Source organism: Lissotriton helveticus, chromosome 12 (assembly GCF_964261635.1).
Source record: "Lissotriton helveticus chromosome 12, aLisHel1.1, whole genome shotgun sequence".
Classification (NCBI taxonomy): domain Eukaryota; kingdom Metazoa; phylum Chordata; class Amphibia; order Caudata; family Salamandridae; genus Lissotriton; species Lissotriton helveticus.
This window is the reverse complement of record NC_136073.1, coordinates 393797045-393823022: the sequence shown is the minus strand read 5'-3', so window position 1 is coordinate 393823022 and position 25978 is coordinate 393797045. Positions and strand designations below refer to the sequence as shown.

Sequence of the window (25978 nt, the reverse complement as noted above, 5' to 3'; positions counted from 1 at the left end):
AGGGCCAGGCTCTGTGGCCTGCTCCTTGCCACACATAGCCAAAGACCATGCCAAGCGGGTGGTTGGCCAGACCCTGCTGCAAACACCCCAGATTTATGTATCGTTATTAAATATTACTTTACGTTAAACAAATTCACTGGGGAGAAAATAACAAATGTTTAAGTAACTTTGTCATTTGAGATGTCATTAGTGATGTCATAAATCATGCCATGGTACATGTCATGATTGATGTCATTTGTGAGGTCATAAGCAGTGTGTGGCAGGGGCACAACTTATAGTTAGCTCTGCTTACTATAAATGATGAATTACTGTGTGTTTGTTTTTTTTAGAACAAAACGTTATGTTGTCACTGACAAATTCCCTCAACTATAACGTTACTTTAACCTTTGATTTGTTCAGTGATATATATATATATATATATATATATAGATAGATATAGATATAGATATATATAGATATATATGTGTGTGTATATGTATTTTCAGCTCCAGCCTCAAAACCCGAAGGAAGAGAGAGACTGCACTCAGTCAAGGGTGAACTTGGATGCTTTATTCAGCCGAGAAAACAAAAAGGACGCGTTTCGGCTTTGCGCCTTTTTCCACTGTACATAGAGCCGGATGTTTTTGTAATACTTGTAGTTAAAGAATGCATTCACTTCTGGTGCACCTTTTTTACAAAGACAAATAACGGACTGTTAATTTCACAGTTTCATAAGCACCATCTTTCAGATGTCAAAATCTAAATAAAAATGAATCTTTTTAACATCAAATCAATCCTAACTGTTATAAATCATTGCACATTGATTCAGCTCTATATGAGCTACTTGTTAAGGTGTTTTTGATGTCATGGAAAACGACGACAGACTGTTTTGTTCTATATGAAAAACAAGTACATCTTAGAAAGGTTAATTTAACCACTCATATGAAGTCTTACAAAGCCATTATTCTCAGCTCAATCGAATCCTGTTCAAAAAAATTACTTGTAATTCTGCTATCATTCATGTCGTTGCATTATTCCTATAGTTATGCTCCTAAAGGAGCCCTTGATTGCGTCAACCGATCAATTCATTAACAATATGATCAATCATATATTTCACATCTGATGATGAGAAAAAGATACACTATTCAATAATAACAGCATATAATAAATGTACCAAAATTGTGCCTTGTATGGGCTATGATGGAGACAACGGTCTTCCTTTTATCAGATCAATTTATTTCTGATGTGTCAAAGCTGTTTGTATACGTTTTAAAGCCAGTAAACGCCCAAGGAAAAAAGAATGGTAGCCCAGAACAGGAGAAAGGAATGTTCTTCGAACTTTATTACTACATTTCATAATGGCAATCTCCAATCCAAATTGCAAAGTAATCATATCCATTCAAGTGTCAACTATTACAAATGTATTTCTAGTTCCTCTTCTGTAATCAGGCCTAGAGGAACTCTAGACTGTAGATCAATTATGAATCTAGATTCCAACCTTCGTAGTTTAAGTTCTCTGTTCCTTCCCCGTGTATAAATATTACTTGCCACTGGAAAGTTCTAGTTAAGATCGTGTTTCCATAGGAAATGCATTTTTTATGTTGGTAATATATTTGGCGCCGTTTGAAGAATCTTTGCTAAACATTTTTTTAAATGCCCTCTTTTGTCTAGTTTACGCATGGAAAGTTTTGGAGTGGGCCGTAAAAGGGGGTGCTCAAAAGCGTTTTCCCCATTGTAACTTTAGACACAGTTGCAGCCTAAACCACTGAATGGATTTACACCTGATTTGTTAGAAAGATAGATCTAGGCTCAGATTTGTGTTTTGGTGTAAATACATTGTATATTTGGGGACTCGGAGACTGTGGATTCTGACAGATCTCAAAATGAGATTGGATTGGCTGCCACGACCTTAACCAGGAAGTGATGGCATCTATCTTATGATTTGGTCTTGAGTTCTAAAAAAGTTTACAAAAAAGGGGATTGGTAGGAATGTGCTGAACGCCTAGGCCTGGTGGTGGGGTCCTAGAGGATCCCGCCTGGGTCCAAAAACATTTTTTTGTTGTTGCAAATCTGTGTCAAATTTTAAAAACAATCTGTCTCCTGCGCAGTCTTTTTTTTAAAAGTTCCCCAGGTAGGCCAAGTCCAGACATATAACTTTTGTAGGAGGGAGGCATGTGACCGCCAGCTGATTTTGGTCTGGGGACCCCATTCCATGGCCCTTGGCCACATTGAAAACGGGGCGGGGCAGGCGCCCCCCTCCCCAGACTGTGTTTGTACCTGGAGAGCCCATCCTACGGGGCCAGGCCATGTTGGGGAGGGGCCGCCCTCCCTGGGCCAGTTGAGGCCAGGGACCCCATCCTCCAGGGCCTGGCCAAATATACAAAGGGGGAGGGGGCCGTACAGCCCCCCTCCCTTGGTCGATTACAGCCTGGGGACCCGATCTCCTGGCGCACGGCCACATCTTTAAAGGGGAGGTGGCCGTGTTGATCCCCTCTCTGAGCCATTAATAGCCCTATGGACCCCATTCCCCAGGGCTGGGTCAGTCAATGTCCTAGGGAGCTCACACTCGACCCATAGCGATTTCACTTGCGTGGGCAGGGAACTCTGTGTTTGCTCTCACTTGGCGGAAGCAATTTCAAATCTTCCGCTAAGCAGGTGCAAACACCAAGTTCGCTTCCAGTGCAAGTGCTGCAAGTACACTTTTAATGTGTTTCCCTGTCTGCAGTGAAGCGGGCAGGGAAGCACGTGAAAAATGTGCTCGCATCCACAGGGAGCAGTATTCTTAGGTGCTCCCTGCGGACGGGAATAATTGCGGCTCTGGCTGGATGCGGGTATCCAGCTGGGGTTTTGGGGCTGTCCCCAACAAAAGTGTGATGGTTGCCCAAGGTCTGCACCAGGGCATCACCCTTTGTTGGCTGGGCAGTCAGCACTGGGAGGGGGGCATTAGGGCCCTGGGGAATGTGTTCCCTGGGGCCAAAATCTGTCTGGGGAGATGGGCCGCATGCCGCCCTACCTCTTACCGGATGCGACTGGGCACCGAGGGATGGGATCCTATGGTCCAAAATCGGAGATGGGAGGGGGGCCTTGTGCTCCCTTCCACCTTCAGATATGCGGCCAGGGGATGGATCCCTGTGACCAAAATCGACCCAAGGAGGCGGCTGTGTGCCCCTTCCCCCATAAATATGTTGGCAGGCCCCGAGCAGTGGGGTTCCCGGGTCCAAAAGTCACTTTGGGGGAGGACCCTGTGCTCCCATCCCCTTAAAAGATGCACTGTGATCTGGGGAATGGGATCTCCAGGGCTAAACACTGCGTGAGGAAGGTTGTGCATGGACCTCCCTCCCCTTTAAATATGTTTCTAGGCCCAAGGGGATAGTGTCCCCGGGACCAAAAGTGGCTCAGGAAAGGGGGGCACTTGTCCCCTTTAAATATGTTTTTGTGCCCCAGGGGATGGGGTCCCCTGGATCAAAAGCTGCTGAGGGAAGGGGCCAAAGGTCCCATCCCTCTAACAAAATATGCTGTGCCCCTAGGGATGTTGTCCCTGGGTCCAAAAGCAGCCCAGGGAGTGGGACCATGTGCCCCCCCACCCCAAAAAAGTCAGGCCCTGGTGGATGGGGCCCACTTGCCTTATTTTCCCTATTAAAATGTGTTGGGCCCCAGGAGGTGGTGTCACTGGGGCCAAAAGCGGCCCGAGGAGTGGGGGCTGAGTGTACCCTTCCTCCTAATTTTAGTTAGTGGCCTAGGGGATGGGGTCCCCGGGCCATAAGTTCGAGGCGAGGGATAATATGGTCCCCCTCCTCTTTAAAAAGAAAAGGCCCTGGGGACCCCAAGGCTCTGCCCTGTGGCCAACCACCCTTTGCGCATCTGGCCAAAGGATGAGCATGGTGTGGGGTTGGCTACCTTTGGGGGGTTTGGGCGCCAGGCCTTGTTGTCAACCTCCCACTGGACACGGGTAAAGGCTGTGTACAGCGGGTGTTTGGCTGCATGCTAGGGATAGGCCGCAGGCCAGACCCTTTGCCAACCCCCACCATGTACGATCGAACGCCCTGCACAGCGTAGGGTTGGTTGCATGGGAGGGATTGGCCGCAGGCCAGGCTGCTTGGCCAACCCCCGCCATGCATGACCGAATGGCCTGCGCAGTGGGTAGTTGGCTGCAGGGCCTGGCTGCAGAACATGTCACGCAGCCAACACCCTCCGGCTGTGCAGGGCAGGGGTTGGATTAAAGTATAATAATTAAATATTACATTACATTTTTTTTTTTTAAACTACAAATTGACTGAAAAAAACCCCAATTTAAAGTAACGTTATACTTAGGTGAAATGTTCTGTTTTAAACTCCTAAAACCACTGAAATTCACTGGTAATAGTTAATGATTTCAAGTAACTATAACTCATGTCCTAAGGTAACTGTAGCTCACACACTCGCCTTGCACTACAAATTATCCTAGCTATTACATCAGTCATGACATATTTGACATCATTGTAAATATCACTCTGTACGGCGGGGACGTGAGTTATGGATACCTTAGGCCATGAGTTATAGGTATGTGAGATATCTCTAACTAACTGGTGAATTTACCTTTGTGTTTATCTCCTATCTGATAGACTCCGGTACACATCCACTGATGTAAATGTCATAGTTTAACTATTACTGTAACCCCTTGTATCCTGTGTGTTGTAAAGCACTCTGATGCCCTCTGGCCATGTCCGCGCTATATAAAATTGCAAAAAGGAAATGTATATATTCATACCTATGGTTTAAAGTGTGTAGCAAGTTCTGAAAGCTTACAACTAGGAGAATATCAACCTTTCGGCATGCCCGAGCACAGGCTTTAAAAATGTGTCCACATTTTGTTTATTGAATAAATGATTGCATACTAGTAAACCAGACTGATCTTAATAACTGTTTTTTGGTTATGGCCCTGCTATGTGTATTCAAGTACTTGGACCAAATGTTTTGTTAGCCCGCGTCCGACTGCTGTTGTGTCACTTGGTGCCTAGATGCTATCTGCATCACAGCATTACGATGGTGCCTCTATATTATGGAGGCATCAAGAAAACTTGAAAATTTGATAGAACACTAATCATATGCTTCATATTTGTGGATATTTTTTAACTGTTGTATACTAATCAGTCTTTTTAAGCTGACTATATAAAAGTAAATAATCCAGTTCTGCTTTTCTCCCAGAGATGATGATATCAACGATGTTACCTCAATGGCTGGAGTAAATCTAAATGAAGAAAGTGCTCGAATCTTAGCAACAAACTCTGGTTTAGTTGGGACTAAAACACATTCCTGCAAAGAGGACCATTTCCTTGCTGCTATTCCATTACATGAGCGGATCTTAAAAATGGGTGAGACACATTTTGTATATTAATTATTTTCATACAATGTCATGGGAGAAGGAAGAGAAATTGCCAAGCCAGTGTACATATAATACCTTTGAATTACTTTTAGTTTGCAGCCATGATATTGTGATATAAAATTAATCCAATCTCAGTTGTGTAACCATGTAACCTCTTTGAGAAAGACCCAAACTTCATCCATGCGAATAAAGCACTATGAAACCCCGCACCCAAGGGCCACTTTTATTTTCTATTGCACGTACAGCACTGCTTTTTAATCGGACTTTAGTTTGGAGTTTGCCACTTTTGTGTTATTTTCTGTCTTTACTGACAGTTTTTACACTTTAGACCAGTGGAAGATGTTCTTTCTCCTGCTTCATGGGTGAGTCCACTAAGAATTCTCTATTCCGGGCTAAGAGCACATTTTCATTAAAAACATTTTTTAAAAAGTCTCTATACGGAAGATCCCCAGAAGGAATGCATCTGCTTCCTATACCCAAGACCTAAAGCCCGAGACAGGAAGATCTGCAGAAGGTTGTCTACAGAAACACTGAATGACTGGGAGGTTTGTATTCAGTCGGTAGCCCTGCTTCTTGGCATATTCATTTAATGTGTCCCATTAAAAAAACATAATAGGAGTACATTTAGAAGGTCTCAATGAATGTTAAGTGGAAGATATCCGCTTGCGTAGGTAGGTCATTACGGTGCTCATGGAAACCACTCCACTGGACCATTTCTGGGTGAACGGAAGCTACTTATAGTTCTTATAAAGGTTATCAAAAACTCGGGGGAGGGGACGATTTTTTTGCAGGTGTTGTGGTCTAACTGGTTCCATGTTTTCTTAACTCCTCACACCTTTTCCTGAGTCCAATGCGGGAGTCAAGGCATTTTGTAGCTCGGCATTCATCTGAAGCTGGAGTGTCGGATTGAGCCAGAAAAGATACCCTGAGAAAGCAGGTCTTTGAAATCAAATGCGGCTCAGCATTTAAATGAAAAGTGTTTATTAACACGTGTGTGGAGTCTCATGTGGTGCTGTTTAATCGTTCTGGACTAAAAGAATATTATATGCCTAAGTTGTTAGCATGACAAGCTTGAGCAAAAGCACGTTTTTTTACTAGCATAGCGAAGAAGGCTGACCTTCGACAACTCAACAGACCACTGGAGATTTTGCTAAGGCAGCAGGTAAAACGGATAAGTGTGAACATATGCACAGGGTATATATATTTTTATATAGAACAAGTAAGAGGTTGAAAGAGTTTAACACTGAAAAGAGGGGACTCAAGAGATAGCAGTTTAGAGTAGCTTGGCATTTACATCAGGAAGAGATTAATCAGATGGGGTTTCTGAAACTCTTGCTAGTGTAGATGCAGAATTAGTTCCTGCTTTAGTGTGAGATGCATTTTAGAGGATTGACTCCGCTATAGAGTTGGGATATGCTATATCTAATACAGATATACCCGAGTTAACGAAGAATAAAGAAAAGTGCCCAGTAAGTTGTACTTTGCTTTCAAGGGGTATTATAAGTAGTCGTAATAATTAACAATTAGAATCAGTCTGTTATATTGTCCAAGAACCACTTGACTCTTCCAAATGTAGACCTAAGTGATGAATCAAATTATCTGAAAGAGACAGTTAGTAATGGATTCCTCACCTTAGAATTATCCAGCAAATTTTTCTTCAGTAGTACCCCTTCGCGCGGTAGGTGGCGTTGGCCGACTCTATGTTCGTCGTGGTTGCCGAAATGACATTGCAGTATCTACCTGCGCGCTGTCGTCAGTTCTTTATTTTTCAGTGCCAGCCAGCGCAGATCCGGAGAGAGCGGTCCCTCAAGTCACTTTTTGACTCTCTTTATGACTTTTTGTCGACATCTTTTCGAGTGGTTCGACTCTTGGTGCAAGTAGGGATGTCCCGACCTTGAACCGCCTTCAAGGCTTGCGGCTCCTGTCGCAAATTAATGTTGGTTACAGACCCGCACCACGTGTGCCTTTGGTGTTTGGATCGCGACCACGACCCGAAGTCGTGCTTTGACTGCCGGGCCATGAACCCGAAGTCTTAGCGGAAGCGGTCCCGAAAGCTTCCCGTGGCCTGGCTGTCCTGTCTGCGCTGTTTGAGGTCCTGGTTGAGAGGGAGGTCAAGGGACTGGTTGCGGAGCCATCACCACCACTCCTCGTCTTTGTCTTCGGGTAAGTCGAAGCACAAGAAGGAAGCGAAGAAGCACCAACGCTCTTCGCGTTCTCCCCATCCTTCGGCCAACCCGACGCGGGAAGCAGAAGGTAGTTGTCTGGTTCCGTCGACTCCTGCCTTCCCTCCCTTCCCAGGAGCCAGAGCGACCCCTGCCCAACTTCTTAGCTTTTACGAAGCCCTCCATTCCATTTTTGGGCAGCCTGACTCCGCCGGTGCGCAAACGGGCTCCAAGGACTCGGCTGGGGGCTCTAGGCCTTCGATGCCGGCGGCTTTGGCGCCACAGGGCCCCCAGCGATCCAGGCCTGGATCCGGAGTGGCGCTGGTTGACCTTGTGACACCTCCTCCGGCACCGAATCCATTGGTGACACCTCCGCCCCCTCCAACACCGGGTGTGTGGACCCTTTGCCAGACCAGTTAAAGGAACCGGACTGTAGAGAGGAGTTGGGTGAGGCCAGTGGTCTGGAAACCTCCCCAGATCTTGACATGCTATCTCCTCCTACCGTGGCTACGGAAGAGGGTGCATCTTACGCAGTGGTGTTGTATAGGGTGTCTGAACCTTAAGTTTCCTACGGTGGCGGTCAGGACTAACCTCCTGACGGAGGTGCTTCAGCCGGCAGCAGCTTCTTCTGAGCCCCTACTGCCGTTCAATGGGGCCCTTACATACCTCTTTTTGGCCATTTTGTCCCAGCCCAGCCACAGGATCCTGTGGATAGGATGATTGCCCTACGCCACCGCCCAGCCCCGGGCGGCCCCATTTTTCTCTCCCAACACCCCACCCCTGAGAGCTTTGTGGTCCAAGCCTCGACTTCAAAGGGCGCATTACTTAGCGCACCACCTGATAGGAAATCCGAGAAGCTGGACCATCTTGGGAAGAAAATGTTTTCTTCCTCCAGCTTAGGACTGTGGCCAGTGAACACCGCATATCTCTTGGACCGTTACTACCACTCTGTGTGGGACACGGTTGCACAGGTGCTGCCACTGTGCCCGGAGGAGGCCCGGGCCGTGCTCTCCGGTGCAGTGGCTGAAGGGAGAGATGCAGTAAAGTTAGCCATCCGATGTGGGCTGGACACCGCTGACTCGCAAGGCAGGACTATTTCAACGTCAGTAGCCATTAGATGCTGCGCCTGTCTAAGGCCCACTGGCTTTTCAGGTGATGTCCAAGCTACACTTTTGGACATGGCCTTTGATGGCCGTCACCTCTTCGGCGACAAGCAGACAATGTGCTCGAGCGCTTTAAAGACTCCAGGGTTACGGCCAGATCCTTGGGCTTGGCTTCCACCTTTCGCCCGACTCAGTCTTCTTTTCGCCCCTTTTGTGGCTACGGAAAGGGTGCCCCGCCACGTTCTACCAAGAGCAACAGACCTGCGCAAGCTGTCCTGCCTCTGCACGGCCGGAGACGTGGGACCCACTGTCGTGGGTCTGGGGGCCAGCGGGCAGGCCAATCCACCAGCGCCCCATCTGCAGCAGCCTCCAAGCCCTCCTAGTCTGACCTTTCAGGGCCACCAACCGCCTGTGGGAAGCAGGATTCGCCATCACCTCCCCCACTGGCTCAACATCACGTCGAACATGTGGGTATTGCAGATAGCCCAAAAGGGCTACTCCCTACCCTTCAAGACTCCCCCTCCATCCATGCCACCGCAATTCCATTGCATGTCGGAGGATCACCTGGCCCTTCTCCAACAGGAAGTTACAGCCCTCTTGGCCAAGGGATCCATCAAGCTAGTTCCTGCCCCAGGAGTAGGTCATGGTGGTTGTTTCCACTACTTTCTGGTGCCCAGGAAGGACAAGGGTCTGCGTTCTATCTTGGATCTCAGGAACGTCAACCGCTACCTCTGGAAGGAGAAGCTCAAAATGTTGACACTGGCTCAGGTCCTGTCTGCCCTGGAGACTGGATGGTAGCGTAGGATTTGCTGGATGCTTATTTTCACATCGTCGTCCTGCTGCCCTATGTTTCATGGTAGGCCACGAGCACTTTCAGTTTACCATGCTCCCCTTTGGTCCTACCAGCGCCCCTCGGGTGTTGACGAAGGTGATGGAGGTGGTCGCAGCTTATCTGCGCAGATCAGGGGTTCCAGTCTTCCCCTATCTAGATGACTGGCTGTTGAGGGCGGCCTCACCCCAGGCTGTTGTCTCCCACCTCCAGACTATGGCAGACCTCCTGCACTCGCTGGGGTTCACTTTGAACGTGCTGAAGTCACACCTGACCTCTCAGAAGCTACTTTTTATCGAAGCGGATCTGGACACGATGCAGTTCCGGATCTATCCTCCTGAGCAACGAGTCAGGGATATTCGGGCTATGATTCCTATCTTTCAGCCTTTATCCCGGGTTTCAGTCAGAATGACCCTGAGGCTGCTGGGTCTCATGGCCTCCTGCATCCTGCTGGTAGATCATGCCAGGTGGCATATGTGGGCTCTGCAGTGGGACCTGAAGTTCCAGTGGGCACAGCATCAGGGGAACCTGTCCGATTGCGTCCAGATCTTGGAGGGCACTGCATACCAAATGCAGTGGTGGCTAACGAACCAGGATTGGGTCAACGGCAGATCCCGCTCTCTTCCCTAACCCGAGTACATGATGGTGACAGAGCATTACTTCTAGGGTGGGCAGCTACATGGGAGAGCCGGAGATCAGAAGCCTCTGGTCTCCGGTGGAGTCTGAGCTCCACATCAATCTGCTGAAGCTCCTGGCGATCTGTCTTGCACTCAAGGCATTCCTTCCCTCTGTCCGGGGAAGAGTAGTGCAGATGTACACGGACAACACCACCACTATATGGTATTGCAACAAACAGGGCGGGGTGGGGTAATGGACCCTGTGTCACGAGGCCCTCCGTCTCTGGACATGGCTGGAACATCAGGGCATATCCTTGGTAGTTCAACACCTGGCAAGTTCACTGAATGCCAGGGTGGATGAACTCAGCCGCTGGTGCATGATGGATCACGAATGGCGTATTCACTTGAAAGTGGCTCACGGTCTCTTTCAGCAGTGGGGAGAGCCTTGGTTAGATCTATTCGCCAATGAAGAGAACGTGCAATATTAGCAAGTCTGCGCACTGGAATTTCCAAGGCAGCACTTGCTAGGCGACGCTTTCCGTCACGAGTGGTGTTGGGGATCTTCTATACGCCTTTCCGCCTATACCTCTTCTTCCCAGAGCGATGTAGAAGATCAAGCACGACCGGGCCCAAGTCATCCTTGTGGCTCCGAATTGGCCACAAAGAGTCTGGTATCCCGAGCTGTTACACATGGCCATCGATCCTCTGATCCGACTGCCTCTTCGGGAGGCTCTTCTGTCACAGCAGCAGGGGACGGTCCTCCACCCAAACCTGTCCAGTCTCCACCTCCTTGTGTGGATATTGAGCGACGACAGTTGACAGCCTTTGACCTTCCCGAAGTCTGTGATGTTATCTTGGCAGCCAGGCGTCCCTCCTCCAAAATGGTATATGCCTGCAGATGGTACAAATTTGTGGCGTGGTGCACAGTAAAGGCTGTAGATCCCCTTTCTGCCCCCCCCTTTCTGAGGTTCTCTTGTTCCTCCTTTATTTGGCCCAGCAGGGCTCTGCTCTGGGCACTCTTAAGGGCTATCTTTCAACCATTTCAGCCTTTCATAGGCTTCCTGGATCAGCCTTATCTTTTCAAGTCCCCTGTTGTAAAACGCTACCTTAAGGGCAATACTCATCTTTTTCTGCCTGTTCCCTTTGTAATGCCTCAGTAGGAATTCAACTTGGTTCTTACTTACCTCATGTGCGCTCCCTTTGAGCCGCTTCATAACTGTCCTCTCAGACTTCTTACTCTAAAGACTGCTTTTCTGGTTGCCATCAGCTCTGCTCGCAGGGTGAATGACCTACAAGCTTTCTTCAAAGACTCCTTTTATGGCTGTTTATCCGGACAATGTCGACCTCAGGACCAGACCTTCCTTTATTCCCAAGGTGGTTACTTCTTTCCACATTGGTAAAACAATCACTTTGCCCACTTTCTTCGGCCTCCGCATCATTCTATGGAGGAAGAGAGGCTCCACCGTCTGGATCCAAAACCTGCGTTTTCCTTTTATTTGGATCACACCAAGCAATTTTGGGTGGATGACCAGCTCTTTTTTGGCTACTTGGGTGCCAAAGAAGGTCAGACTGTGCACAAAAGGACCATCTCCAGGTGGGTCGTTTTGTGCATCAAAGCTTGCTACTCTTTGGCAAAGAAGGAGCCTCCAGTGGGACTGTGTGCCCATTCTACCAGGGCGACAGCAGCTACACTGCTTTGGGACGGGGAGTTTCCCTCAATGTCATCTGTCAGGCAGCTACGTGGGCATCTCTGCACACGTTCACAAAACACTACTGCTTGGACAGCCAAGTCCATAGAGACCGCTACTTTGGCCTTTTTGTTCTCCAGGACTTTCTGGTGTGAACTTGGTTCGAAGACCCATCTCCGGGATTGGTATTGCTGGGATATCTATTCTAAGGTAAGCAATCTATAACTCCTTGTCTCTTTCAGATGAACAAGTTACTTACTTTTGGTAACAATATATAACATAGATTAGTTATAGAATCCTTACTGCCCCACACATCCTCCCTGTTTTGCAAACTGACTTCTAGGTTAGGTTAGTTTTGTGCACCAGTGGTCAGTGTCTTACATGGCTCTGCGCTTCTGGCGTGTAATGTCGTGTAAAGAACTGACATCAGCGCGTGAGGGCGGCCTCTAAGTAGCTACCGCGACGTCTAAGTAGCTACCGCGACGTCATCCTGGTGACCACGACTCCAATGACGAACGCGGAGCGGACCGACGCCACCTTTCGACGCGCAGGGGTACTGCTGACTAAAAATTCTCCGGATCCAGTCTGACACCTGGGGGTAATTCCAAGGTAAGGAATCTATAACTAATCTATGTCTTTTACAGATATATATTGTTACCGAAGGTAAGTAACTTGTTCTTGAACTGAATTTCTGTTGAGGCCCCTCACCAATTTCCTTCATCTCTTCAAGTGCAATTAAACAGATACAGAAGTGTCAATGTGCAAAAATACACCATTCATAAAAAGTTATGTACAGCAAAAGTGCACTGTGCAAAAATGCCAAAGTGTAACCTGCCTAAAGTGTAACAACATGTGAAGGCAGTATACTGTCTAAAGTGCTAATTATGCCCAAATCCCCTTTAGGGGTGATGCCTGCCTTCTCCACAGGGGGTAGGGGCCACTGCCCTCTACCAGTGCCATGGAACTGCACCCCAGGCATTTACCAGGGGAGGAGCTGCCCTATCGCTCCGTTCCCCCCACCCCCCCAAAAGATTATATATATATATATATATATATATATATATATATATATATATATATATATATATATATTATTTTTTTTCCCTCTATCTCATGGGGAAAGGGAGTATAATACAAAGGCCTTCTGGCTTAGCAACAGTGAGCCCAGGATCTTCTCATAATGTGACTACATTGAAACATAGTCTGTCTGCTACTCCGCTACTCTTAACCTGCTGATGAGTTATGTAACGACTTCTGAAAGACTTGTGCTTGCTTAACAGAGGTGAAGACCTGAAAGCTACTCTCATACAGATCTGAGAAGAGCCGAAGGGAAACTCTTCTAGAGAGTCAAAAGCCTTGATCAATAGCACTCATTTTATTTGTTAGTCTGAGAAGTTCACCAAAGCTGGTAGTGGGTATTTTGATTGTGGATTATGAATTTGACCTCGGACTAGGCCTGGACAGAGTTCCAGTGACCAAAAAACTCTACTGCACTACGTGGAGTTCCGCAAGCAGCGGAGTGCATTATGGAGTGCCGTTCACGCTGCTTTTTTTAACGCCGGGTGTTTGCCCCGCGCAGAAACATCAGCGCGAACAGCGCCATGTGCAGCACAAGAGGGTGCTGCTTCTTTCTGCATCTCAAGTAGATGTTCTGCTCAAGCGCCAGCTTCCTCAACGCGAACGAAAGGTTTCTCAAAGCGAGCGGCTACCTGCACTACCGCGTTGAGAAATTACACCGGGGCGTAGTCTGGAGTAAGATTTTCCTAGCTTGCGCTTGCCAACTTAATGTTGGCGAGCACGAGAATACTCTGCTCCGCTACACGGAGTGAAGTTTTACAGAACTGCGCGTGCTACGCTGAGTGGGAAATACTCCACAAGAGGAATTTCACACTCCTGTCTACCTAGGCCTAGATGCACTCTCATAATCACAAGATCTGCAGTGAAGTTGAGGATAATGTACTTTTGTATTACTCTCTCAATTTATGGAATCGTCCCACGCAGTCTTTCTGCATTTCCAGAATCCCAATGAACCTTAATTTGGAACGGCATTAATGATTTTTCATTTCTTCTTGCTTTTTCTTAAAAACATTATTTTTTTTGCTCGTAATTTTCAGAATTTTTCTGAAACTTCCCTTGTTGATCCTCAAGGTCTGAGATACTCCATTCTGCCTCACAAAGTCTTTGTGTAGTGAGTTAGAGTTTATCCTCTATGCCAGATACCTGAGTTTGCGGAGCTGACAGTTTCTCATCCTGTGAGGCCTTAAATGCTCTAATCTCTTGAAATGTTGTCTCAAACATATGAAAAGGTGGCGGCGGAGTTCTTATGGTGTTTTTAAGGAGCTCCAAAGAGGCTGCGGACTTCTGAAAGCAAATGGAATTCATTGATGTCTCAGTGTACATTAGCCTGGTCTGATGTATGGGGTTCTGCAAAGGCAGCTCGCTATGTGCATCAGTAATTTCTGCAAACAGGACAGTAGTGTTATCAGGCAAATTGTGTACTGTCCCCAGGCCCATATCTTTATCTTTGTTCCAAAGTTCTTTACGCTGAAGCTTTTCAAAAATAGGATATGCTCTGCTTTTTTCTGGTACCCCTGTCTGAATATCTTGAGACCCCTGTCCTTCTACTTGACCTGGGGCTTGACCTCTTTCCTCTGTGCTCCTTGTTGTTGACTGTCAATTTTCCTGGATTATGGTTATTACACTATCAATGGAGCCTGGAATAGATTCCATAGAAGAGCTGGACCTGGGGGAATTATCCTGGCTGTTCAACTCTGTAAAGTGTACCAGAAAAACTTTAGGTAGTCATAGACTTGGCTATGGTGTTCAAACAAACTTCCACGTAACCAGGCAAACTAGACCATCTTCAAGAATCTTTACTTAGAGCAGCCTGCTTATTTTTTTGGAAAAGAATTGCACCGGGTGGGCAGTTTCGTTCTTTGCTGCACTGCACTATGAAGGTGTCAGCGTCCACACACCTCGCCCTATCTTTATATTGCTGCTACAGTACAGACATTCAAGCCAGCATCCATCCATCCTCACTTCGTGTTGTGGATTCTGCAACTTTGCCTGCACTGGAATTCCTCACTGGTGAATCATCGCCATAATTGTAGCTGCTGGCACAGTGTCTACCACCAGGTAACAGACTTGTTAGATGATCCTCGTCTGGATGAGTCCAAGACTCTCAGCCTGTTACTTGCTCAAATCATTGAGCCCTCTTGGCCAGTGTTGCAGCCATTGGTAATCCGCTGTGTCTCTCAACCCACCTGCCGTAAAGCCAGGGAATGGGAGAAGCCACTCTCACTAGTTTTAGCCATGGCTGACTGACGCAGCTCTAACATCCGCTCAAGTTTGAAAATATCTTCAAAGACTTGGTGAAAATGTATGCTTAGTATGAAGTAATAAAATAGGTTGTCACTTGTCCCTGTAATTCTACGCCTTTTTAGTGTAGTATTTGATTGGATTTTCTAAAAACAGAAATGTGTCTCTTGTAAAGACATTGTTGAAATACAGACACTAATGGTGTGATGGAATACCAAAAAAATCCTGCAAAGCAGGGGAAATTACTACTTAACCATCTGATATACACAGGAGTGAAAACAACTTCGGCAATCATTTTCAAGTCTGTTTGATATATTGATGAAAATCTGTCTTGATATTTCAAAGCGGACTGACTGACATCAGTGGGAACTGCAACTGTATTAGCTCAACATTTAAAAGGGAAATGTTATGATGCTTATTTGCAGTATGAGTCGAAGCTGAAAGTTATCTTTGGTCCTTCAAGTCAATTATTAGCCTCACTAAAAATGTCATACTTAATAAACTCATCTTTTAGACACAGGATTACTCTTATTTAGTCCCTATCCCAGGTATTGAGCTTCAGGATCTCTCTCCGTCAGGGGCTCCCAGGAATGGTGGACAATGGATAGAAAGAGGAGAGGATATGAAAAAGGGTGCAAAGGGGTTGTGGCAACGGTATTGAATGGCACAACAGGGAGCAAAATAAAAGGGTGGCAAAATAGAAATTGTTTCTATCAATTTAGTTTACCCTTATAAATTCGAACTCTGCCATTCCCGTTGAGGGAACAATCTTCGTTTTTGATTCTTTTTATTTTTGCTCTCATGTGAAAAAGCTTTTTGAAAGACCCTCGGGATTGATTTTTAAAATTGTTTTATTTAGCTCTATTTACTTTTTCTAGTCGTCATCTGTTTGTATCAGTCACATGAAACTTAAACTCAGACCCCGTTTATGGCACCGTGTAAAAAGGAAGTTTTCTAACAGGTTGCTCTATAACATGTTGGTTGCCAGAAATTACTAAGATTCAAGATAATTTGCAACGGGATCCTTAAACTTTCAAAAGGATGCGCCTATGTATTTTCTGTGTTAAATAAGGATTGAGACCTTGAGATCCAGAAATTGTGCAAAACTTCACCCCTTTATCAGTTTGTGAATTAGCAATAGTGAGCTCTCAAATTGGTGCAGTAATTTCTCCGGTAATTCACACGAGTACAGCAACCCCCCCTATCATAGTGGTTCTCCAGGAATATAAATGTATGTACTAAATGCATTCGCGGATCTGGTATATGCAGCACAAACTCCATATGTTCGTGTTCCAGACCAGGAACAGCACGAAACTACGCACTGGCACCAAAGTGGTCACAGTCATGGAAAAACAATCCGACCGCATATGATAGGGCAAGAAAGCCACTTCTAGGTATAGATCTATTTTAAGGCGAATTTCTCAACCTGTACAGGAACCGAGTTATTTTCTGTTCCGTTAACAAAATAACTAACCATTCATCAATGCTGACTATCTGGTAGCAACTTTATTTCCATGGTGCCAGTTTCCTGTTTTATCATTTGTGAGCTGTCTAAACTTGGTGCATGTTAATTTTCTTTTAACTGAAGTATCACGGGTGTTTTCTCTCTATTGAAATGCAACTAGTGTTTTCTTTCAGCTGAAATGCAAAATGAGCATTTTTCAGCAACTTAAAGAATTTCACGCCTTTTTAGAGCTGTGGTGCTCAAAAAATGGAAGGTCTATTAAAAATAAGAAGCGCGTTTTTCAGGATTTTCTCGTTTTCTGCAGCATTGAATACTCATACTCCCTTTCTGGGCCAGAGTTCTGTAGAGTAGATCTGAAGTGTTCCCCAAAGGCTTTTTCAGAGCATGTACTTCACGCAGAAGAATCACAATGTAGCTGTTAAAGTGAGAGCAGATGCTATTTTGTCTTTGGCAGTTGCTACCTTCCAAATGCCTTAAGGGAGTAGTTAAACAAAATAGAAGGCTTTCTTCTTAAAATATTTCCACAGTATCTTTGTCATCCTAAAAGCTTTAATGTTCTTTCTATCAAGGATGTTGATATCGGTTTCATAAATTTGAATTAATGTATGACCAGCTTGGTAATGCAGTTCTTTCACTCCACTATTAAATGGCTAAGTTGTTTGCATTCATGATGGAAGGCTTACCAACTAGCCTTAATTGTTACTCGTTTAGCACAATATACATTTGTATCAAATAATATGACAATTGGCAGTGCCATTTAATTCAACATTTATTTGTAATTATTTTCAGTCGGCATGCTGTAACAATATAAAGACCTTCATCGCTCCATACCAAAAAGGGGATTAATATGGATCTTAAAATATTCATCAATGGTTCATAGTCACTGGAAAAGAGTTAATTGGGGATGTACTTTTTTATGCTTACTAAATAGAGTGATATGTCTTGATGTCTTAATTTCATGTGCATTCACTGATTTAACCGTTGTTTGGGGGAGAAAAGGGTGGGCTTTACATACGCTATAACTGTAAATGTAAATGTAAATGTATTTCGATTTATATAGCACACGAATCACCCAGGGGTCTCAAGGCGCTTGCTTAGGGAACCCGTCCTGGTATTCCCCTGTGAGATACCCCGGCAGAGTAGTCACAAGGTGAAAGCCAGGCATCCCACCGCGAGGGGCCGTAGTGGAGATTAAGCAAGCTATTGCCCAGAGTCGCAGAGTGTGACCTCGTGAGTCGAGTAGGCACCGGAGCGAGAATTGTCGAGTCCGTGGAATTTTTGAGCCCGAGACCCGCCGAGGCGGGGAATCGAACCCTGGTCCACGGCTGACCTCAGCTTCCGGGTCTGCCGCCTCTAACCACTGAGCCACGCTTCTCCATAACTGTAGCTGATTGGTGAAGAATGATAACATTGCACATTCCCATAACAGATAATGGTATAAACAGTATTTTGCTGGTAAATGGGAGAATTGGATGTGGGTGGTCTTTAGGAAAGGAATGCAGGAGTCCTCCGGGTACACTGGCATAGGATATTTTTGTACTTGAATATATTGCATACATACTTGTGGTTATTTGAGTACTGGTTACAGACAAAGTTGAAACAGTTAAAGCAAGCTCTAGGATCAGAAGTGACACAACTCATCAACAGAGAATTTTCATACAGCACACTGGAAACAGCACTACATCGGTGTTAGAAGCCTGACTTCCCATTAGGAGATATGCAGCAACTTGCGCCCAAATAGTTTTAGGCTTAGTCCATATACAGTAAGTTTCCTCTGTCACATTCAAATAAACCATATCCCTCGATCAGTCAGGGTATGTAGTTATAGGATCCTAAGCCAACACATAGCTATCTGCCTCTTACTTGTATTGGTAGAATAAAATAGGAATCACTATCAAAGGATGGGTACCTCAGATGAAAAGTTAATCAGTCTGGTTATAAAGCCCTCTGCAGATATCTTTGTATACTCATTTATCTGAGGGGCAATGCCAAGTCAAATGCTAAATCCTGCTGCACTCACCCCATACCTAGGAAAGGAATCCGAGATAATAGGGTCTGAGTCAGTTTAACGTGAATAGCAGGTGCCTGAAATGCAGTACTTTGTTTATCATTTAGGTACACCTTTCTTCGCTATAATGATGCCTTAGCCTACTGGGCATGTACCTACTAAGCATGTCCTAACTCTGCCTTCCCAGCATGCTAAAAACCTCTCCATACAGGAGATCTAGCCAGGTAATACAACTCCAAATTGGGGATCGCCAGTCCGCCTCTGTCAGTAGGGGCGTAGAGTTTCTCGAGCGCCATCCTTGGTCGACCTCTGTTCCAGATGAGATTGCGGAGCAATCGGTCGAGCTCTCGGAAAGTCGCTACTGGGACATAAACCTGGAGGTTGGCAAAGTAGTATAAAAGTTTCGGCAACACCACCATCTTAGTGAGCGCTAATCTACCCATTTCGTTCAATGGGAGAGTCGTCCAAAATTGGATCTGCGCCTTGGTGGCAGATATCGCTCTAGTCAAGTTACCCTCCAGAATGTCATTAGAGTTCCTATAGATAAATATGCCTAGGTAACGAAATGTGGACGGGTGCCAACGGAGAGGGGAGCCGTTCATGTAAACAGTTCATGTAAACAGTGGGGTCAGGGATTCCCCCCTGGAATGGGTACAATCCCCACTTGGCCCAATTAACACGGAGGCCTGAAACATCCGCTACGGAGCGGAGAGTCTCCGCGATAGTGGCCGGAATATGTTATGTTATGTTATGTTATGTTATTTATTGTTTTGTATAGCGCAACGGTTACTCAAAAAGAGTGTCCCGGCGCTTTAGGTAAGGGGGAGTAATGCAGAATAACATAACACAGTTTAAAAGAAGTGAACAACACACACACAATAAAAGAAGAACTACCTGGAGGACTACTGAGAGAACAGCCAGGTTTTGAGCCCTTTCCTAAACTCAAGAAGAGTAGTAGCCCCCCGAAGTGGGAGCGGCAACGAATTCCACATCTGTGGGGCCAATAGACTAAAGGAGCGGCCACCCAGGCGGGCCCTCTTAACACGAGGGACCGCCGCCAAGAGTAGAAATTCAGACCTCAACAATATCATGTAGGTTCCTTAGATACAGTAGTAAATCGTCTGCATACAAAGAAACTGCGTGCCGATTATCCTCCAGTTGGAGGCCCCAGCCCACTCCCTCCCCACGTAATCGCGCCGCCAGTGGTTCCATAGAGAGTGAGAAAAGGAGAGGCGACAAAGGACAGCCCTGTCTGGTGCCTCAGTGTATCCGAACACTCTCTGAATTCAGTCGGCCAGTCCGTACTCTAACAGACGATTGTGTATATAACAATCAGACCATTTGCAGGAAGGAATCGCCCAGGCCATACCTCTGTAACACCTCAAATAAGTATGGCCACTCTAGGGAGTTAAAGGCCTTTTCGAGGTCTAGTACTAAACAACCGGTTCTGGGCCATATGTCAGTTGCGTAACATTCAACTCTGAAAAGTCCCTGAATGTTTAAAGCCGTGCTTCGAGTGGGGACGGAGCCATTTTGATCGACATGTACCAAGGCCCAAATCAATGAAGCCAGCTGAGTTGCTATAATCGATGCCAGGGTCTTATAAGCCCGTATTGACTAATGCTAGCGATCTGTATGAGCCCAGTACCTCCGGGTTCCTACCAGGTTTAGGGAAGGAGACCAGCAATGCTTCATTTTGTGAATCCGAGGAAGTGAAGTTTGTTAACTCGGTGTTGTACACTTTTAATAATTGTGGCGCCAGGGTATCCACATCAGCTTTATAAAATTCTGCCGGTAGGCCGTCTGGACCGGGAGCTTTCCCCGACGCCAGTGAGTGTAAACCCGCCCAGATTTCCTCTAGTATAAGGGGTTCATCCAGTTCTTCCCTTTGCTCGGGCATATCCAGTTGGGAGTACAACATGGTGTTCTGAGCGAAGCAAAGTAACGAGTGAGGTAGTGTCTTCTTGTCTAATCAAAGTAAATTAAGAATGGTGAGGCACTCTCGTTGGTCAAAATGGTGAAAGTAAGTTTTTTTTCAAAATTATACAGTTTGGGTGCAGGTGGGTATCTCCCTCTGACCTGAGGGCTTAGAACTGAATAATGATAGAGAAGCACTAGGTAGACCCTACCTAGTGTTCCCACATTGCACTCCGAGGGGTTAAACAACCCTTGCTATAAAGTTCAAAACAATTATTTCATGATGTTAGGATAGATTTCTTCTTTTTTATTTTATGCTTTTTGAATCACAATGTTGTTTATCACGTGAATATAAATCATGTTATTCTTCAAAACAGTTTCATGGTGAAGACTTTATCGTACATGGCATTCCCATAATCCCATTGCATTACGAAACCCTTCATCAGGGGAATCTTTCTCTAGAAAATGCTACGAGAATATAAATGTTTCCGGGTCTGTCTCCGCTGCCCGTTTATTATGAAACAATTCAGTGGTCTAGCGAGTTATGAAAGTTTTTTGCCCGGTAGAACCATAAGAGATCGCTAATTTAAGGTCCTGTTGCCGTAAGCGGCACTTTACTGCCATGTAGGAATACCGCTGCTGTTGGACCACCATGGTATAGTCAGGAAAGAACATTATGTTTTGATTTTCCACCTCAATAGCTGCCATTTTCCTGGTTTCCTGGAGAATCACATCCCTGTCTCTGTAGTTCATCACCCGCAGCAGGAACGGTCTAGGATTTGCTCCAGGAGGAAGACGTTTAGCCGGTGTCCTGTGTGCTCACTCAGTGAGGAGCGAGCGATTCTTCGGGCAGTATGTCCCTCAGCCAGGCTTCGTCGTATGCCACTGCGTCCTTTCCTTCCACTCCTTCCGGAAGGCCCACCAAGCGCACATTGTTCCTCCTCGATCGACCTTCAGCTTCTTTGGCTCGGCGCTCCAAGAAGTCCACTCGGTCAGCAAGGTCGTTGAGTTATTTTTCCCCTGCCGTCACTTGTGGAGACATTGCCTGCATGGTGTCTTCCACTGCAGAAGTTCTATCCGCTAGCTGGCGGTGGTCTGCATGTAGGATGTAAAAGTCAATGACTACTTTCGAGGGCAGTGCGTGTCAGTTCCAAAGTCTTTCCCAGCTGTTTCACCGCTGCCAGTACAGCATCAAACTTGCTGGCCTTTTGACAGTGTGATACCTCTCTAGTCATTTTGCCAGATTGCGCATGTGTGAAGGAGGGTTGAGTTGTTGAGCCCCCAGTGCCAGTCCAAGTCAGCCCCTGTGTGACATAGGGTTGCTGCAGGGCAATGGGTGTCTGATCACTCAGCATGTGCGGGTATGGGGAGAAGAGAAGAGCACGTCTCCCATGCAGTCTGATCCCCAAGCAGTAGGGGGGGGATTGAGAAGAGTGTGCGTGCCCAGGCAAGGCAGCGTCGCGACAAATATCCCAAATCTTGCTTCGGGGGGCCACCTAGTAGACCCACACTCCATACGTGCAATGTAGTCCGTAGTGGTGAGACCCTCCTGAGCTAGCCCCATGGGGGGGGGGTTTCTCCACCTGCTGTGGCTCCTAGTGTCTCCTTCCCTCGACTGGTTGCCCGCACCGGCGTGGGGCCGGATAACTGTGTGTCCCCAGCAACAGCTGCTGCAGGCAATGGGGTGTTCCTCTGGGGGCCGCAGGGCTCACCGCCGGCTACTCCGTGTGACGGCCGCCATATTGCCCAGTTCGTACTTTCAATTGGCACCCACTCCATAAGTCTCGTAGTGCCGGCGCTCATTCAATGGGGGTGAACGGGGTCACTGCCCAAACATCGGGCAATCCAGCATACCCGGCGCGCTCTGTAGACCAGGGAAACCGCTCCGGCAGTCGCTCCCAGCGCTGCGGCCCAGTGGGCAGGGCCCGGCGCTGGTGTTTACTGGAGGCATCAGCCGGGAACTGTGCAGTCCTGTCCGGGCACCACCTCCGCTCCTCAGCCCCGGCCACCACGGTATCTCTCCGTAATAGCCCTGGGCAGCTCCTCGCCACCCTGGTCACAGCGTGGGTCAGCCAGCACGATCATCAGCCTCATGATCGGTTACGGATGGATCTGTGAAGCGGGCAGAGGGGAGCCTGTGCCGGAGCCTCAGCTATGCACGTCGACTCCATTGCCTGCGTGGCCACGCCCCATATACTGTGTAGACATATAATTGAATGTGCGTAAAGTGTGATGAAATAACCATCTCCTTCGAATGAATGCGGGCCTCCTTTTCCTCCTGCAAACTATCATCAGTCTCAAATATAAACCTTAATTGTGAGAATGTATCTGCAATATAATCTATTTATTTAAAATATTTGCTTTGAGTGAGGGGGCAGTGGTAATTTTGGCTTTATTGAAGGTATTTCCTGGAATGTCTTCTATTGCATGTAGATATGGCTAGAGTTGGAGGTATTGGAAACATTGTGATCGTACAGCAGCTCATTGAATGATTTGATGGACACACGGAAAATTGCATTCCCCCATGTTGATATTTCGAAAGCGTTCCATCCTGTTAATCTGTTCAACTTGATTACTTCAGAGATAAATTAGCCCACCCATAATGGGGCTGTGCCTTAAGTTTCCTATAATTACCCATTTCACAATGGATTCTTTCAAAATTATGAAGACTGCCTTAATCGCTGGGGCAGGGGCGTTGGGGGTGCGAGCGGAGTCTGTCCCATGTAGAAAAATGTGTTGGGCCGCTACCACCGGGTGCCCAGCATTCAGTGGTGTAGGCGGGTCCAGCCTGTTATTGAATAGCCAGCTGTTGATTACCACTAAGTCCTACCCAATAGTACGCATTGAATTATGCCATCCCCAATCTCCCCTCTGTTGACTTTCAGCATGTTACCATACTCACTCGTGAGATGTTATCACACCACAGGAAGACTCTAATCATGGAGAATTGTTTGAAAACTTGTTTGGGAATCCAATATATGCAACACTCTATAAAGAGGGATCCTTTTAATTAAATCCACTTTTACTCATTAATGACATTGCCAGAGTTAGATGTTATTTTTGAGTTTTTCTATCTATGTAGATATATTTCTTTCTCATACACTCTCTTGGACACTGACTGGAAACATATATGCTAAAGTATTTAAACCCATTGGTGACTCTGTGTAACGAGTATTGGGCTGGTCATCCACTGTTAGAAATAGTCTTCCCGACTGGATACAATTTGGATGTATCCAGTTAACCCAAAGGCATGTATAGGTACCAAAATCATTTAAACCAACATTGCTATTGGTTTATAGTTCTTGGGGCAAGGCAAACATATGAGAAGATCATCTGCACATAGTGAAATTGTTTCTTCCAAACCTGTGTCCCATTCAAAGTGTTTGTTTCTGCTATGTGCCCTAAATATGGCTGCCAGGGACTCTGCTACCCTCGCAATAAAGTAGCTGTGAAGTGGCAACATTGACGATTCCCATGTGTGAAGGGTGAAAGGTTATGATAGTGTCCTATTGACTAATACATGTGCTCTGGGTTCAGTATATAAAAGGCAGGTGCACTCAATAAATGTGTCTCCCAATTCCCAGATGTGAGGTAGCTTAAAAATGTGTCGGGCCGTCCTCTCTCGAGCAGCGCTGCTGCAGTTGAAGGGCAATGTCCACGTGAACGAGAGTTTCAGCGCACCACTTAGGGGGTAGTAAGTGTTATACAAATACCATGACACAATACAATTCGATATAACTTGATTGTGAACGAGGCAGCTAAAAAGAACCTATTTGCCAATGCTTTTTATGTTAAAAACAAAAATAATATCATGCAAGGTCAATGAATAATAAGGTCTAGATGTATCAGCACCTGTAACATCAGTTTAATCTTTGTGATGCAATACAGACGAAGTTTATACAAGTCGCATGGCAGACATATTCTATGCCTTTCTGGGTCTTTAGGTGAAAAAATAGCCGTTACAATTCTTCTTTCGTGACAGAATCTACTTACTTTTTCAGTAAAAAAAATACGGTACTAATCAACTGACTTTCTAATGTGCTCTGGCCTTAAGAAAGAATAACGTAGTGCCCCCTGCTGGTGAATGGCAGTTCGCTGTTTCTGTAATGTCAGTGATTGACTGTGGAAAACCTATTGCTGACATAAAGCCATGGGTGATGCTGAAGAATGCCAGTTCATTTTAAATCACATCATTAAAATAACAGAAGTAAATATCAATATAAAACTAGTGTTCACTGAATCATCTTCATTGTTTAGACATCTGATGTTTTACCGCAGTTTTTTTTAAGCAGGAGCACTTCTATAAAACCGTTCTTTTATACTTACTATTAAGCTAGGGTTCCTGAGTTTGTATAAAACGTTGTGCTTTTTAGGTTTGTTTGTTAGTGATATTTTATTTGTAAAATATATAAAACTAGAATACCTATGAAAATCTCATCACTGGATTGTATTTTTTCTGCATCTCAGTATTCTTGAAAAGAAATACGTAAATTACGTCGAACAGGGTTACTCATCGCATCTTTGTTCTGGTAAGAAGGCACCTCGGAAATATAACTGCAGCAAAGAGAAACAAACAATATTTTACATCAGCAGCAGATAATAAAAGACGTGTACTTACGTTTTATTGCATTCGAGTTAACGAATCCCGAGAAAAACAGGTTACCTACCAAGTTGTCATACTGGCCTGTCTAAGAGTGAACAACCATTACTGTAATTCTCCGAACAGAAAATATCAGATCCTATGTGTAAAAAAAAAATATATACAAATCCACATTTTGTGATCAAAGCTGCACGGACTTTTGTTTAGTCTGTCCATGGTTGCGTCTAGGGCATAGCGACAATAAATGAAGTTGTGGTATGTGTTCTTGAAGATACGCTATTTCCATAGGCTGAAGTGGTCTTAAGTGGGCCTCCAAATCGTCCTGCCTGTTTGTGGCAGCATCATGAGAATCAACAGTTGTCATTCTTCATTGATCATGGTCCTTTACCTGTCATTGGTTAGAATTTAAATATGGGAAGCATATCAGGCTGTCTGTGGCCCTTCTAGCAGGGACGCCATAACTCCTCATCCCAACTCCGAAACACACACAGTGGATTCTAGTTACTAGCGGTTTCCTCTTCTGTAATCCTTGCATAGAGAGATGTGGACCCGACTACTTACGGGTCCACCATGGGACACAATATGGTGTCCTGGGTATTCAAATTTAAGCACGTTTGATTGGTCAAAATATGACAACATTTAAACACTATTTTACCACTTTTGGGTCTTGGAGTTCTCATTTAAGGGTTTCTTTGGTGGACATTGAGAGGCACATCAGAGACTAACATTGGTTCTAATTTTGATAGGATTCATGTTTATGGTTTTATAAAGCGCATGGCTTCCCGTAGGCTTCCCAGCGCTAGGGGAGGGTATGACAACAGTGGTCTTGTTCAGTTTGCCAGGTAGGTTTTTAGGGAAAGAGCAGTCTTCCTGAAGGCTAATTTGTCAGTTAACATGCGTGTCTCTCTGGGCAGCGAGTTCCGGATCTTG

General features: G+C 45.8%; 1 protein-coding gene across 1 annotated transcript in view; it reads left to right on the top strand.

Moving 5' to 3' along the window:
• The window catches only part of LOC144799895 (transcription initiation factor TFIID subunit 4-like), a 1364652-nt gene that overhangs the window by 724549 nt on the left and 614125 nt on the right, over window positions 1–25978 (top strand). Inside the window, exon 10 of the mRNA XM_078671504.1 lies at window positions 5164–5330. Coding sequence (XP_078527630.1) covers window positions 5164–5330 — 167 coding nt within the window. The remainder of the gene's footprint in view (window positions 1–5163; window positions 5331–25978) is intronic.